General features: G+C 37.0%; 1 protein-coding gene across 1 annotated transcript; it reads right to left on the reverse strand.

The window, feature by feature from the left end:
- Positions 1-3,275: 3,275 nt before the first annotated feature.
- Positions 3,276-13,234, reverse strand: LOC115435882 (uncharacterized). Its single transcript, XM_030158492.1, has 5 exons — positions 13,095-13,234; positions 12,295-12,467; positions 8,434-8,580; positions 8,126-8,325; positions 3,276-6,021 (listed from the first exon to the last, which is right to left on the reverse strand). Exons 3-5 carry the CDS (start codon positions 8,555-8,557, stop codon positions 4,777-4,779), a joined length of 1,569 nt encoding a protein of 522 aa, XP_030014352.1. The 5' UTR covers positions 8,558-8,580; positions 12,295-12,467; positions 13,095-13,234; the 3' UTR covers positions 3,276-4,776.
- Between the last annotated feature and the right edge of the window lie 669 nt (positions 13,235-13,903).

Consider the following 13,903-nt stretch of genomic DNA (forward strand, 5'->3'; position numbering starts at 1 on the left):
TTTCTCAGCTGGCATAAAGAAATAAAGGAGCACTGGTTCAGGGGCTTACATGTAGACAAATAACAGATGCCAAAGGATATGACCAACTGACCAAGTTACTTGGTCATATTGCAATTATGTACTAATATCATTAATCTGTGGTGATGATCTGAGTTTAGCTTTCCTCTGACTAGGATACCAGACCTGAAAAAGGCTTGGGTGAAATCATGAAGGCTATATTCAGAGATGTAGTCCAGGATATAAGGCGGTATACGGAGTACACCCACTTATTTTTCAGTCAGCATTGGGTATACCCACCTCTAAATCCCCCCAATGCCCACCATTTAGTAGTATCTGAGCCAAATTGCCGATTTTTTTCCCTAGGATGGTAAAGCCATAACCCGCCCTACTCTGCCTCTAACTGGCTAGTACTCGCTGTCTTCACTGATTAGATTGGTTGACTTTTGGCATGACGACTGATGAGCCAGTCAGAGGCAGAGTAGGGCAGGTCATGCCAAGGAAAATATTGCTAACTAGTACTGGCCACCTCTGGAACCTGATTGGACACTTCAGGTGCCAGTGCCACCCCAGTTGATTGACAGGTCACTCCATGTCTCGTTGAAAGATGCGTGATTATTGGAAATGCGAATGAGAAAAGCAGAATAAATGTCTTTCAACTGAGTGACATTAAGAGAACCTACTTTCATGGAACACATAATTCTGAGGTAAGCTTTAAGGTGGTTTCAGAATGAGTCACTGTTTTAAACTACTGGCCATATGACTGCACATTTATAGGAGAAGAGATTTTGTCATCAATAGTTAAACTGTGTGAGTAGGCTGACACTATGAAACGCTAACGTTATCCTATATTTGTCTCATGTTGAATACACTTACATTCATGCAGCTGCTTTTGTGACCAGTAACACCTACAAACGGCTCCTAATCAAGTCATGATAATTTTATAATAGAGAGCAAATACTACTGATGGATTTTTGGGTAAACTAAATAGAGCAGTCTGACATGTCACTGATTCTAAAATGCCGTTTTTCTGGACTTAAAAAAAAAAAAAAAAAAAGCCAAAAATTGAGAATATACCCACTTCTCCAGGGACCACTACACCACTGGCTATATTAACCTCTTAAAACAAAGTTGCTGTCATGTTAGAAGAGGACAGAACAGATCAGCTACTGTAAGTTACGTGTTACTTGTCATAACATATTTTTACACTATAATACTTTCAGGTTAATGTAAGATTTTCATACTACAGGGTGGGGAAGCAAAATTTACAATGAACATTTAGTTGTTTTTTCTCAGCAGGCACTACGTCAATTGTTTTGAAACCAAACATATATTGATGTCATAATCATACTTAACACTATTATCCATACCTTTTCAGAAACTTTTGCCCATATGAGTAATCAGGAAAGCAAACGTCAAAGAGTGTGTGATTTGCTGAATGCACTCGTCACACCAAAGGAAATTTCAAAAATAGTTGGAGTGTCCATAAAGACTGTTTATAATGGAAAGAAGAGAATGACTATGAGCAAAACTATTACGAGAAAGTCTGGAAGATACTATTAAAGAAGAATGGGAGAAGTTGTCACCCCAATATTTGAGGAACACTTGCGCAAGTTTCAGGAAGCGTGTGAAGGCAGTTATTGAGAAAGGAGGACACATAGAATAAAAGCATTTTCTATTATGTCAATTTTCTTATGACAAATAAATTCTCATGACTTTCAATAAACTAATTGGTCATACACTGTCTTTCAATCCCTGCCTCAAAATATTGTACATTTTGCTTCCCCACCCTGTATTACAAGATGCATATCACATTATAACGTGATAAGTGCCAATAATCTTAAAACATGAAACTTGTCCAAAGACATGGTGCTTGGGTAATGGATGAATAAAGGAATATGAGTCATTTGCACAGTTTGTCTAACTACTACTTGATATATGGTGAGATTTCAAAGACACACAGTGCTACACATGAGAAAGAATGAGACTCTGGAAGTATTATGGATTTATCATTAGAACACGTCTCTTAATACAGACACTGTTGTACTGACATGAGAAAGAGTAACTTTTTGACCTAGCCATGCAATATTAAACTTTACCTACCAACATCATACCATTGGAAACCTAACTCTAGAGGCACTGGTTGAGGGTTACGTAACATTATTGACCAGTCAATATCCTTAAAATACATACTGTTTTAAGTAACATGCAAAATACCAACATCAACTTGTGTGTAAATTATGAACACTGCAGAACTTAAAGGCATAGTAAGTAACATTTACTTAAAAAAAAAAAAAACACAATGCAGACTTGTACAATAATATTCCTTCTCAGTCATAACTTCACCTTGTATTGCAGTGTTTGGAATCTTGTGGGGGGTATGGACCTTAGCCACCGTGTTAATATAAGTCAGTGACAAGTGTGCAGGGTGTGTGGGTCAAACACACACACACACACACACACACACATACACATATATATATATATATATATATATATATATATATATTTTTTTTTTTTTTTTTTTTTTTTTTTTTTTTTTGTGTGTCTCTAGAGTGTTCTCATAGAGCAGGGGTGTCAAAGCTACAGCCCATGGGTGAAAACTGTCTCACCAAATGGTCCAATCCGATCCGTGGGATGAATTTGTGAAATGCAAAAATGGCATTAAAGAAATTAAAATTATTTTACTTCAGGGGTCACATACAGATCAATATGATCTCAAGTGCGTCGCACCAGCAAACTATCATAATTACCTATAGATGATGACAGCTCTTTTGTCATCATTTTACTGAAAAATTATTTGAAAATATTTACATTTACAAACTATGACTTCACAAACAACCTGGAATGTCTGAAGAAAAATGTGTAATTATCACAATATTCGGCCTCTTACCAAATGTTTTGTGCCTTTATAGATCCACTGTGCTCTGTAAGTTGTAATGAACATGTGGAAATGAGAAGCTGAGACATAATATTGGTAAATTGCACTTATTTTTCGTAAGAAATTTCGGGTTGTTCATGTTATTCACATTTTTTAAAGGGCTGTTTGTAGATGTAAAAATTTTCATACTGTAATGTTACTTTTTTTAGTCTAAAACACAGAGAAAAGTTTGAAGTTGACATTATTTATAGGTTATTATGTTATTATTTTAATGGTCTGACCCATTTGAGATCATAGTGAGCTGAATGTGGCCCCTCAACTAAAATGAGTTTGGCAGCCCTGTCATAGAGTTTTACAAAGGGATGGGTGTGTGTACAATATAACCATTATGACAGAATCATAAAATAACACTTTATTTTTCTATTTCACAGCATTCTGTCAAACTTTTAGACAAAATACAGATTCTCTATCTAACTGCAGTCTAACGCCAGCTTGACCATCTCTCTCTTTCAAGCAGAGATGAGCCAAGCCAGAAATGTTACATACTATGCCTTGAATCAAATTCTGTATGAACCAGAAATATCTTGTTTTAACATGAAAATCTGTTAAAACGTAAAAAATTATCTCATATCAAGAAACCTTTCACATCATAATATAATACTGATCTGTTTTTCTTTTTCTAACCTGGCAGGAATACACTTCCAGAATGAAGAAGATGGGCTTGGGTTATTTTTGTTGTTTGTACATCACATCTTTCAAATCAGACCAGATTATTCCGACATCTAAAACAAGTCATCAAATAATGTAAAAAATACTTGTGTAAAATCAGTAATCAGTGAAAAAAAGACAAACCAAAAACTAAAGATAAGGTGAGGAAGATTAGGTTCTCAATCTTTAAGTGTTAAAATGAAATTTCAGTTATTTCCTCTAACTTGAAAACAAAAAAGCTGCCAAAGCCCTAAAGCAAAGGCTTGTGGCAATCTACATTTGTCCAAGGCAAGCTACAGAACATGGAGTCTGTTTACATGACCATAAAAATCTGCTAACTGGGAGTAATCAGATAATTGTAATAATCAGATCTGATGTTTACATGCACTTAAGAAATCAAAAACCCTGGTTTAGATGCTCCAGTCCATTATTGGATTTCTTAGAGTAATGTTAGACTCAAATTTCCTGTTTCTGTCTTCCACTCACGTTTGACTATGTGACTTCCATTTTTAATTGTGTGCACATATGCAGATGTAAAAGAACGAAATAAATCAGATTAACCTGTACCTGTGCAGGAAGACATTTGGGTATTGAAGAGAAATCCAGGTGTGTTAATCTGATTTGTCATAATCAAATTACTGCTGTTATCTTCCAAAACAAATCAGATTATACTGTTCATACATGATCCATTGAATAATGTGATTACTCCAGGAATCATATAATGATCAGAGTATTAGTGTGCATGTAATTGGGCTCACTGATAGTTCTAAAAACTGATACCAGTGTCTTCCATATGAATAAAATACAATAATAATAATAATAATAATAATAATAATAATAATAATAACAACCACTGTTCCAAATAAAAAAGGAAAGCCTCCAGTGAATAAACAGTTAGCTAAACAGCTCACATGGTTGTATGTCTTCTATTATGTGTGTTAATTTAATCCTTTATAAAACGAAAACAAAAAACAAAAAAAGAATAGGATAGGATAGGCATTGGATTTAAAATACCATGCAACCACTGACAAAGATGCTACTTTACAATTCAGTGTCAAACACTATCATCATACATTGACCATAATGAGAAATATTTTATGCTGTTTTCCCTCAAAGTATTTTTAATATAAACTCTCAATATGGAACTTGTGCATTAGTGAAAATTTTCAGAGATAAGCTCAATTATTTTTCTAGTTCTTCAAAAGCATTCTAGGGCTAGTCCTGGTCTTTAAAGCTGAGGTAGGAGACTTTGTCTGAACAAGACCCTTTGTTGAGCCCTTGGAAGTGCTGGAACAGCTACTGACATGTCCACTGTCCTTATTCAAGTCCTCATGTGTACTATTGGTAGAGTATTTTGAAGAACCTTTGGAATTATAGGTAAAGTAGCTGTTAGCTGGTGAAATATACTTGGTATTGTCCTTGCCTTTATTGGGCTTGGCAGAACAAATGGCTGGTGAGTCAGCCTGCACATATTTAGTTACCAATGAATTGACAGCAGCTTTAGTAACAGTCATCTTAGCAGTAGAAGCTCTGGCAACAGTCCTTGGATTAGCAGTCCGGGTAATGGTCCTGGTGGCAGTGGAGGAAGCTGCCTGGTTTCTTTGGAGCCTCTTTGTTCTCACAGGTCTGCATTTAACATCAGTGAAAGAGCTGTGGTCACAGTTTGTCATTTTACTGGTAGAACTGTCCCTTTTCTGAATGGGTTCCAGAGCAGTGATGCTCTCCAAACATAACTCTCCAACATTTATCTTGCCATTTGGGTCCTCACCAATACAACTGCCACTCTCTAGTTTCAGCTCACCAACATGGCTACTTCTCTCTTGTTTTTCATTATGGCTGACAGTGGCTTTACAAATATGGCTAACAAATTCCACTTTAATGTCCTCATTAAAATTGGCTGTCTTTTTTGCTGTCTGACCAACATGGTGGGGGGCACTCTTCACTGTGTCATTGCCATCAGTGAGATGCAGTGCCTTCTTCCTCTTTGATGAGTTGGCATCAAAAACCTGATTCTGAGTTGTAGGGCTGGTGTCTGGTGGAAGGCCTCTTCTTCTTCTGGACAACCGCAGGACACCGGGGTTCTCACTGAGTTGTGTGATAACTGAGCCATTAGTCAATGGTAACTGAGTTAGAGTCATACTTGAAAATCTCCCTGAGTTCTGGAGACTACTGAGGGTCTTGTGGTTGTTGTAATAGTTAGTAACGGTTCGGTGGATAGGAGGAAGGCCCTGATTGCGAGGCAGGTGGTGCGTGCTAGGCCGGGTGAGGTGTCTGTTGTTGGTTTCCTGGAGGCTCCTTTGGCCATCGTCTTGAGGTGTGTCGGTGCTGCTAGGCCTGGTGCAGGGCCTGGAAGATTGCCTTCTCCCTGCCCCACTGGAAGAGACTGATCTGACACAGGAGCTTCTCTGTTCAGAAAGTCCAGTTACCATGGCAACCTGCAACAGATACACATATGATATATCTATTGATTAAAAGCAACTGTAACACACACACATACACACACATAAAATCACTTCCCTTTTGATCAAATCAACTGATGAACACAATTCTTTTTCATGTAATTTTACTGTCTTGTAATTGGGTATAACAATTCTTTTGAATTACAACTGCACTTTGATTCAAAGCACAATCCTAAGTGACCAAATTCTAGAAATCTTCTTGTTTAAGCAGTCTTCCCCCTGTTTTCTGTGCTAGTTCCCCATTAGAGAAACTCAATGCTTTGGACCTTAGCCAGAATGCCCTTTTAATTGAACACTGGCCTCCACAGATACATTCTAGGTCAGTAGGAAACATATTTTTAACATAACATAACATAGCTCTAATACTGCAGAGATAATTCAATAATTAATTAAAATTAATTTACAATTAATATTCAGTACTTTACGGAATTTCTGCTTTACACAAATTAAACATTGTTTTTGTAATACTTATTTGAGCACATACTGGTGATTGTGTGGTGCAGGGCTGGGTGATCCAGCAAAAAGATGATTATGCAAGTAAGAAGTACGATACTCTATTGGAATTTCAATTTATCTCACTTCTCTCAAAAAGTTCCTTTTGTTTCTGGAGGTGTAGGCTGTGTGGGGTGGTTGTTTTTTATTTAAAACTGGAGTGATACTGTTTCAGTGCTGATGAACTAAACAGCACACTGCATTTTCCAAAATGTATGACCTACAACTTTGACAACTGCACTATTTTTCCTTAATGTCATACTCCATGACAGCCTAATTTGTCCAGTCAGAATTATTTTAAAATGAAGACTAACATGTTTAATGCAGTTGCTTTGGCAAAGCATCAGTGTAAATGTTCAGAGACCAGACCAGCAGTTCACGGTAATTCTTCACGGTCTGAGGCTACCTTTTCATCACTCATTCTTTCCTCAGCAGCAAAGGCACAAATCTCACATGTACATTTCCATAAGTATGTAATTTGCCCCTTGTGGGGAAAAAAGCATGATCACCATCAAAGTACCTGTACCAAAAATGTGTCAAAAGCCACTATTTCCTGAATGAAAGATAGAGCTCACAGCTATGTTTAAAAGTGCAAGAGTTTCCATGTACACAATGAGAAGATAACTCAGAGAACTGTGACTCAACAGTTGAGTAGCCTGAAGAACAGCACTTATCAATGATCTGAAAAAAGAAAAAGTAGCCATTTACTAAAGACCGAATTGTACTGTGGAGCAAAAGAAAAGGGTCATGTAATCCGATGAGTCCAGAGGAACCCTGTTCCAGAGTGATGGGTGCATCAGGGTGAGGAAAGCATCATGCCTAGTGCCTACATACCAGCCTGTGAGGTTGTTTCAGTTGGTCAGGGCTAGGTCCAGTAATGTTAAGTATCGAAAAAAGAGGTCAGCTGACTACCTGAATATACTGAATGACCAGGTTTTTCAATGGCTTTTTATATTCCCTGACAGTACAGACATATTCCAAGATGAAAATATCAAAATGTGAAAGAGTGGTTCAGGAACAATGAGACATCATTTTTGCATATGAACTAGCAACCAAAGAGTCTAAGATTTAACTCCATGGAAGTCCTAGAGACTTCATGCAGCGGTCTGACTCTCCCATCTTCAAGAAATGATATTGGCAAAAAATTAATGCAACAAGATAGATGGAAACAAATGTCATGATATTGTATAAGTTAACTGAGATGTCACAGTGAATGTATGCCATAATCAAGGCTGGTCCAAGGAAATAATAGTTTGTTTTTTATGATGGGTAGTGGGTGATTTAGCTAATTTTGTTTGCATTTAGCACATTTAGTTTGGTAATAGATACTTAACTGAAGATTTAAATGACCAACATTTAGCTGTTCCATTCTTTATGCGATATAAAGTATATATAAAGCGCTCAACAATACACCTTTTGAATAAGTCTTCTTCAAATTCTGTCATTATAGTTGTCTTAGTAATGTATGGAACATACAGAATTGATACAAATACATAAATAAACAGAAAGAAAGAAAGAAAGAAAGAAAGAAAGAAAGAAACAAAGAAAGAAAGAAACAAAGAAACAAACAAAAAAAGACGGGTCAAACCTTGTTCATTGTCCTGACCTGCAGGGACAGCTGCTGAGGCGTTATGAGGTGACTCTCAGCTCCTTCTCCCCTGTTCTGATCCATCCCCTCTGTCTCCCTCCTCCTCCTCTGTGCTCGAGTGGTTAGAGTGCAGAATGAGCTAGGGGCTGCAGAGGCAGAGCCTAAGGTTCCCTCCCTCAGAGAGCCAGACCTCCTCTGCACTATAGAACAAGTCAGATACAAAGTGGATTTTCTAGTACAACTTAACATAAGAAAATAACTGATGGACACTGATATAATGGTTTAAATATGATACCCCAGATAAATACCTGCTGTTCTACTGAACATGCTCTCCTTCTTCATTTCTGTTGAAATCCTATCATTGGAGAGACAGGAGGTAAGTTGCTGAGAGCCAGCTGTCTCTTTCCCTCGTCCATTTGCTAAGAAAGCCATGTTGCTAGGCAGTGCTGCTGAACCTGGGTCAAAAGGGGAAATGAAAGTGACAATGAAAGTGAGATGCATTTAACTTTATAATTAAAACAAAAATTTGGAAAATACCTTAAAACACATTATTTGCAAATACACAGCACAGAAGTAAACAAACCCAGAGACTGTACTATGTTGGAAATACACTCAAACATTTATGTATAAATCAATATCTTGATCCTTAACAATGGCAGCAATACCTACAGGCGTCCTCTGCGTTGTGACCCCCTCATTTGAAAATCTACATATATATATATATATATATATATATATATATATATATATATATATATATATATATATATTTGTATGTTGATTTATGTACTCAGTACTTCTCAGCTCTATTTTTTATGACTTTTGTGCCCTCCCCTGATATTACATGGATCTCCTGACCTTTACCAGAAGACTGGTTATCTGTCCAGTTTACCCAGTAATTACCTACTGATAGACATTGTTAAGCAACATGCATTTGATAACCACATCGGGGCCCCAGTCAGCTGATATAAGCAGACTTACATACAGGTAAATCATACATACAGTTAAAACATGCAGTTTTAGTGTGCTACTTGCAAGTTCTACCTCCCGGTTCTAACTTCAAAATTTCTAGTTATTAATATTGTTACTCATTAACATTTATGTAAAATCTAAACTAGACAAAAGTCTAATCATGAGGAGACACTTGTCTATTCAAGCAGCATTTGGGCCTGCATGCTGGAGAAACAAACAGGCAGCCACAAAAGTTATGTAATGTCTTATTATACTGTTGAAACTATATTACTGTATAGTCTGAATACTGACTATCTTTGAGTTGCCGCAGAACACAGCCAGTGAATGTATCATATCATATCATATCATATCTTATATCATATCATATCTAACTCGTGAGTGTAGATAAATTTTACGGCATTTACTGGCTATCGGACATGTCATCATCTTGTGAATCGTTGCAGTGTTTTGCTTGACAGATCATCAAGAAGGCAACGTGCACACACACATTCCTATATGAACAACTAGTAGGCCGATTACAAGTAGAACAAATTTGTGCTACTACTACATCTAAGCCTCAGGGTTAGTCGTTTGTTTTAGTTTTATGTTAATAACGTTTCCATAAAGAGTGAATTTGCCAGCAAACATATCTAGTTCTACTGTTACAGTACAGGCTACAGCTGTGTTACTTCACCTTGACCGTTAACCACACATACGGTAGGAGATGGTATGATGTCAGTTCAATATTCAAATGAGCCATGTGCCAAGGCTACTGGCTAATGAAATACATACTGAGGGCCCCAGGGGTACCAGTGAAAATAGAAACAAATGGAATATGGTTGTCGCTTTAAGATGTCACATATAGTGACACATAACAAAAGTATGCCATATAAAATGAAATATCCTTGATACTTGTTAAATGTCAACAGTGAAAAAATGTATGTACTTATAAATACATACACTTTATAAAACCTAATTACTTTTACAGTGTGTGTGGAAATTTGAGGTGAGATAAATATAATTTATTATTTCTAAATGTATATTTTGGACCAGAATGAGGATGCAGTTTTTTCTTTGCTTTCATTACCTCCGCCAAGGAGGTTATGTTTTTGCCAGGGTTTGTTTCTGTCTGTCTGTTTGTTTGTCTGTCCGTTAGTGTGCAACATAACTCAAAAAGTTATGGACAGATTTGGATGAAATTTTCAGGGTTTGTTGGAAATGGGATGAGGAAGAAATGATTAAATTTTGGTGGTGATCGGGGGGGGGGGGGCACTGATCGTTAGTGTGCAACATAACTCAAAAAGTTCTGGACAGATTTGGATGAAATTTTCAGGGTTTGTTGGAAATGGAATGAGGAAGAAATGATAAAATTTTGGTGGTGATCGGGGGTGGGGGGGCCCACGGCGGGGGGCCACTGATCAGCCTTGGCAGAGGTCTGCGCTCTCCGAGTGCTTCTAGTTACCTAGTTCTTTTGGTTAGTATAGTAGCTTTATCATAACATACAAGCTTATTTATATCTATGTCAACAAGATATAACATAACACTATTTTTCACAGGGAATTTAAAACTTTCTGTTATGGTGGCAGATGAGATTATAATGGGAATATTTCCTAAATGAGACTAATGACTGTATTAAACCTTGAGCGTAAATTTATATTGTGTAGATAAACATTTTTCTCAATACTTAATAAATATATTGTTTTGTAAATATATCATAGAGTGTAATTGCTACTTTATTTGGTGTTCATACCTGTACAGTTAAGTATAGATTTACTTGTTGCTGGTAGCAGAGTATTACTTATTGGTTTATTTAAGTTTTATAACTTTGGTCAGGTGGTGTTTTGCTCTAGGCTTACATACATGGTAATGCAGTACCTCTACTGTATCCTAAAAATGATTTGGAATGCAAGGGAATTTAATGCCATAACTGAAGCCAACCTTATTAAAGCAAACTCTTTGCTTTGGTTCCAAAAGTGGGCACATTAATGAGGTTAAATTGTCTTCATTTTATTAGTGTATGATACCAAAAAATTACAGTTTTAAGTGATGTGAAGCATTTATAATCTTAATTTTGCTCCGGTTTCAAGGGAGCTAAGCCCCCTTGAACCCCCACTGGGACTCTGCCCTTGGACCCCACCATCCTTGCTTTCATTTTTCCTGGATCCGCCACTGCTTAAAACATATTGCCAAGACTTAGGTTTATCAATATTAAAAAAGTTGCTGTCAAAACTTTTATAAGGCTAAATATTAATGTCCATCAAATATGGAAGCCTGAGATGTGAAAATATGCTGTCACTTCTTAATTGTCTTCTGGATCAGGAAGAAAGTGATCATGTTAGTAGATACTGTCAGATGTAATGTGTGACTTTCTTTCAGAGCAATAACTACAAATAACAAAAATGTCCAAAAGTGCCATATTTTCCATTGTTGCTTGTAAAAAGCAATAATCCAGATCTAAAACCAGAAGTGCACCATTTTCAAGGGTGACTGAGATATATGATTTTCAAAATTTAAAAAGAAGTTGAAATGTCTAGCACAGTTTGAGTTTGAGATACAGAGAGAACCAATAACTATACCCTTGTAGGATGAGGCTAATAATAAGGTAAAAAGTCATTTTCAAAAAGATCCCTTCATTGTCAACACTAATAGCGGATAAATTCCAGACCCTTCCTATTATATTAATGCCATTAAACACACCATCTGTAATAAATACACAGCTGTCTTTATTTTCAGGTGATTATCGATGCACAAAAACATGAATATTCCACAATTCTATCCTATTAGACCACTATGAATCTTCCCAAACCTTACACATTTTTAAAAACATATTACATTAAATTGCATTTAAAGGTATTTAATTGAATTATTCAAATAATGTAAACATTACTATCACTGAAGATTTTTGTCCTAATATGAAACTGATGTCTTATAACATCAATTAGATATGATTTTGACCTTGCTGTTTACTATCCAGCAGCAATAAGTGTTGTCAAAGAAAGTCCTTACTTCTAAATTAAAAACATTATATTATTTCATGTTGCTAGATCAATAATATCATACTACTTAAGGATGTTATAGTGGCGGAGCATGCCCCAGATGCAAATGACACTGAGTTTGATCACTACAATTACAGTAATACAGATGACAAAACTGGTTTACACATGTCTACAGGCCACTAGCTGTTCAAACTGTATCAGCTTTGATGTCTTTTGGCTTACCTCTCAAACAGAGAAAAGACAAGAAGTCTTCTGTCTTGGGTCGACGTCTGGTCAGACAAGTGACAACAGCAAGTCTGTGGGTGTGATTGCATTGTGTTGATGTCACACACACTGGCGGTCCTGGCGAACAGGGAGGGGACTGGGCAAACTTCCTCTGTGCTTGCAACCTTGGTCTGTGCATGAATGAAATCACAATATGCTCTTTTAAAAATAAGTATTTCTCCATCTGATCTGATTTGTATAAGCACAAGGTCAATTTAACATAGCTGGAGTTGACTGTATAAGCAGGTGATGTAGCACAGATTTTTTTGTGCTCAGGGAATAAGAAATCTGGATTCCAATTGGAACTAGAGTACAAACCTTTATCATACCACCTAAAACAACACACCAACCCCAGCAGATGCCCCACTGTCTTCTGTTGCATTCTGAAAGACAATGGTCCAAAGCTACCTGGATCAGAAAATTGTCTACTAAAACTCTGACTTTCAACCTTTGAGTATCAAATACTTTTTTTTTACTAGATCTTGATACTATACATGTTGTAAGTAAAAGCACATTTAGTTCTTTATCCTGAGCTTGAACTTTGCACAGAACAGACAAAACTTAACTGGCAGTGACTGTCATTAGGAACTTGCACAGAAAAATATCAGACAGTGAGGGTCACCCATCCATGGGTTAGAAGCAAAAAAGATCTGTGTGCCACCAGCACATGGGCAGAGCCTAAAAAGTGATGATTGCGAAGGACTTTGATTCAGAAAACACAACCAGTTCTTCCTTGGCCAAAATGTAAGAGCACTGACCTCTTGCTGGCAGGGTCATCTTTGTCACAGAGAATGCTAGCGGTGCGACGCTGTTGGCAGCGTGTCTTTAGAGACTGGCTCCATCTTGTACTTGCAGTGAGGAGGGATTCACATCGGCTGAAACTATTATCCAGGTATCCTTAATAAAAGAGTAGTAGTAGTAAGTTACTTGAGACAAGATCACTGTGATTACATATTATTTAAAGCTAAACTGTCATACTCAAACCACATAAGCCATAGCCCTAAGGCATGTGTGGACAGACAGGTTGAAAACAGTATCTGTACAATGAAGAGAACACGAATACAGATGTTACTGACCACTAAGGGTTGCAGGAGTTTGTGACCTCAAAGTCCTGGCTCGAGCAGGTCCCCGAAGCAGTGGCTGGGTATCAACAGAGCTGCAGCTGTTTTTTGTACAGTGTTTTTGTGTTGAACTATGTGCGTGTTGTGCAGTTTCAATGTATTTCGAGTTCAGGACCAATACTGTATTTAGTGTTTTATGTGAACGCAGTGTCCTTGTTGATACAGAATTCTTTTGAAACGGGTGCTCCTGGAGGTGTGACTGCTGTATGCCATTTTTACTTTTCCCTGTACATAATGTTGATTGTTTTTTTGTGTCCTGCAGTGGGTTGGTGCCTTTATTTTTTAAAGTATGTGAGTCTTGAGACAAATTGATTTTTTTTAATTTATTGGAGTGTTTATGAGGTTTTACATGTTTTGAAATTCGCATATTTTTAAGACCATGTTTATTTTTCTGTGCATGTGTGTTTGGTTTTGTGTGTGTGACTCTTTGTTGAGCTGTATGCACA

The sequence above is a fragment of the Sphaeramia orbicularis genome, chromosome 16, assembly GCF_902148855.1.
Source record: "Sphaeramia orbicularis chromosome 16, fSphaOr1.1, whole genome shotgun sequence".
Taxonomy (NCBI): domain Eukaryota; kingdom Metazoa; phylum Chordata; class Actinopteri; order Kurtiformes; family Apogonidae; genus Sphaeramia; species Sphaeramia orbicularis.

What these genes read in the sequence shown, in the direction of transcription:
- LOC115435882 (XM_030158492.1), bottom strand. Translation starts at nt 8,557, where the DNA reads ATGGCTTTCTTAGCAAATGGACGAGGGAAAGAGACAGCTGGCTCTCAG. An exon ending in CATGTTCAGTAGAACAGCAG is followed by an intron (nt 8,326 to 8,433) that starts GTATTTATCTGG and finishes CTTGTTCTATAG; the next exon opens with TGCAGAGGAGGTCTGGCTCT. An exon ending in AGGTCAGGACAATGAACAAG is followed by an intron (nt 6,022 to 8,125) that starts GTTTGACCCGTC and finishes TATCTGTTGCAG; the next exon opens with GTTGCCATGGTAACTGGACT.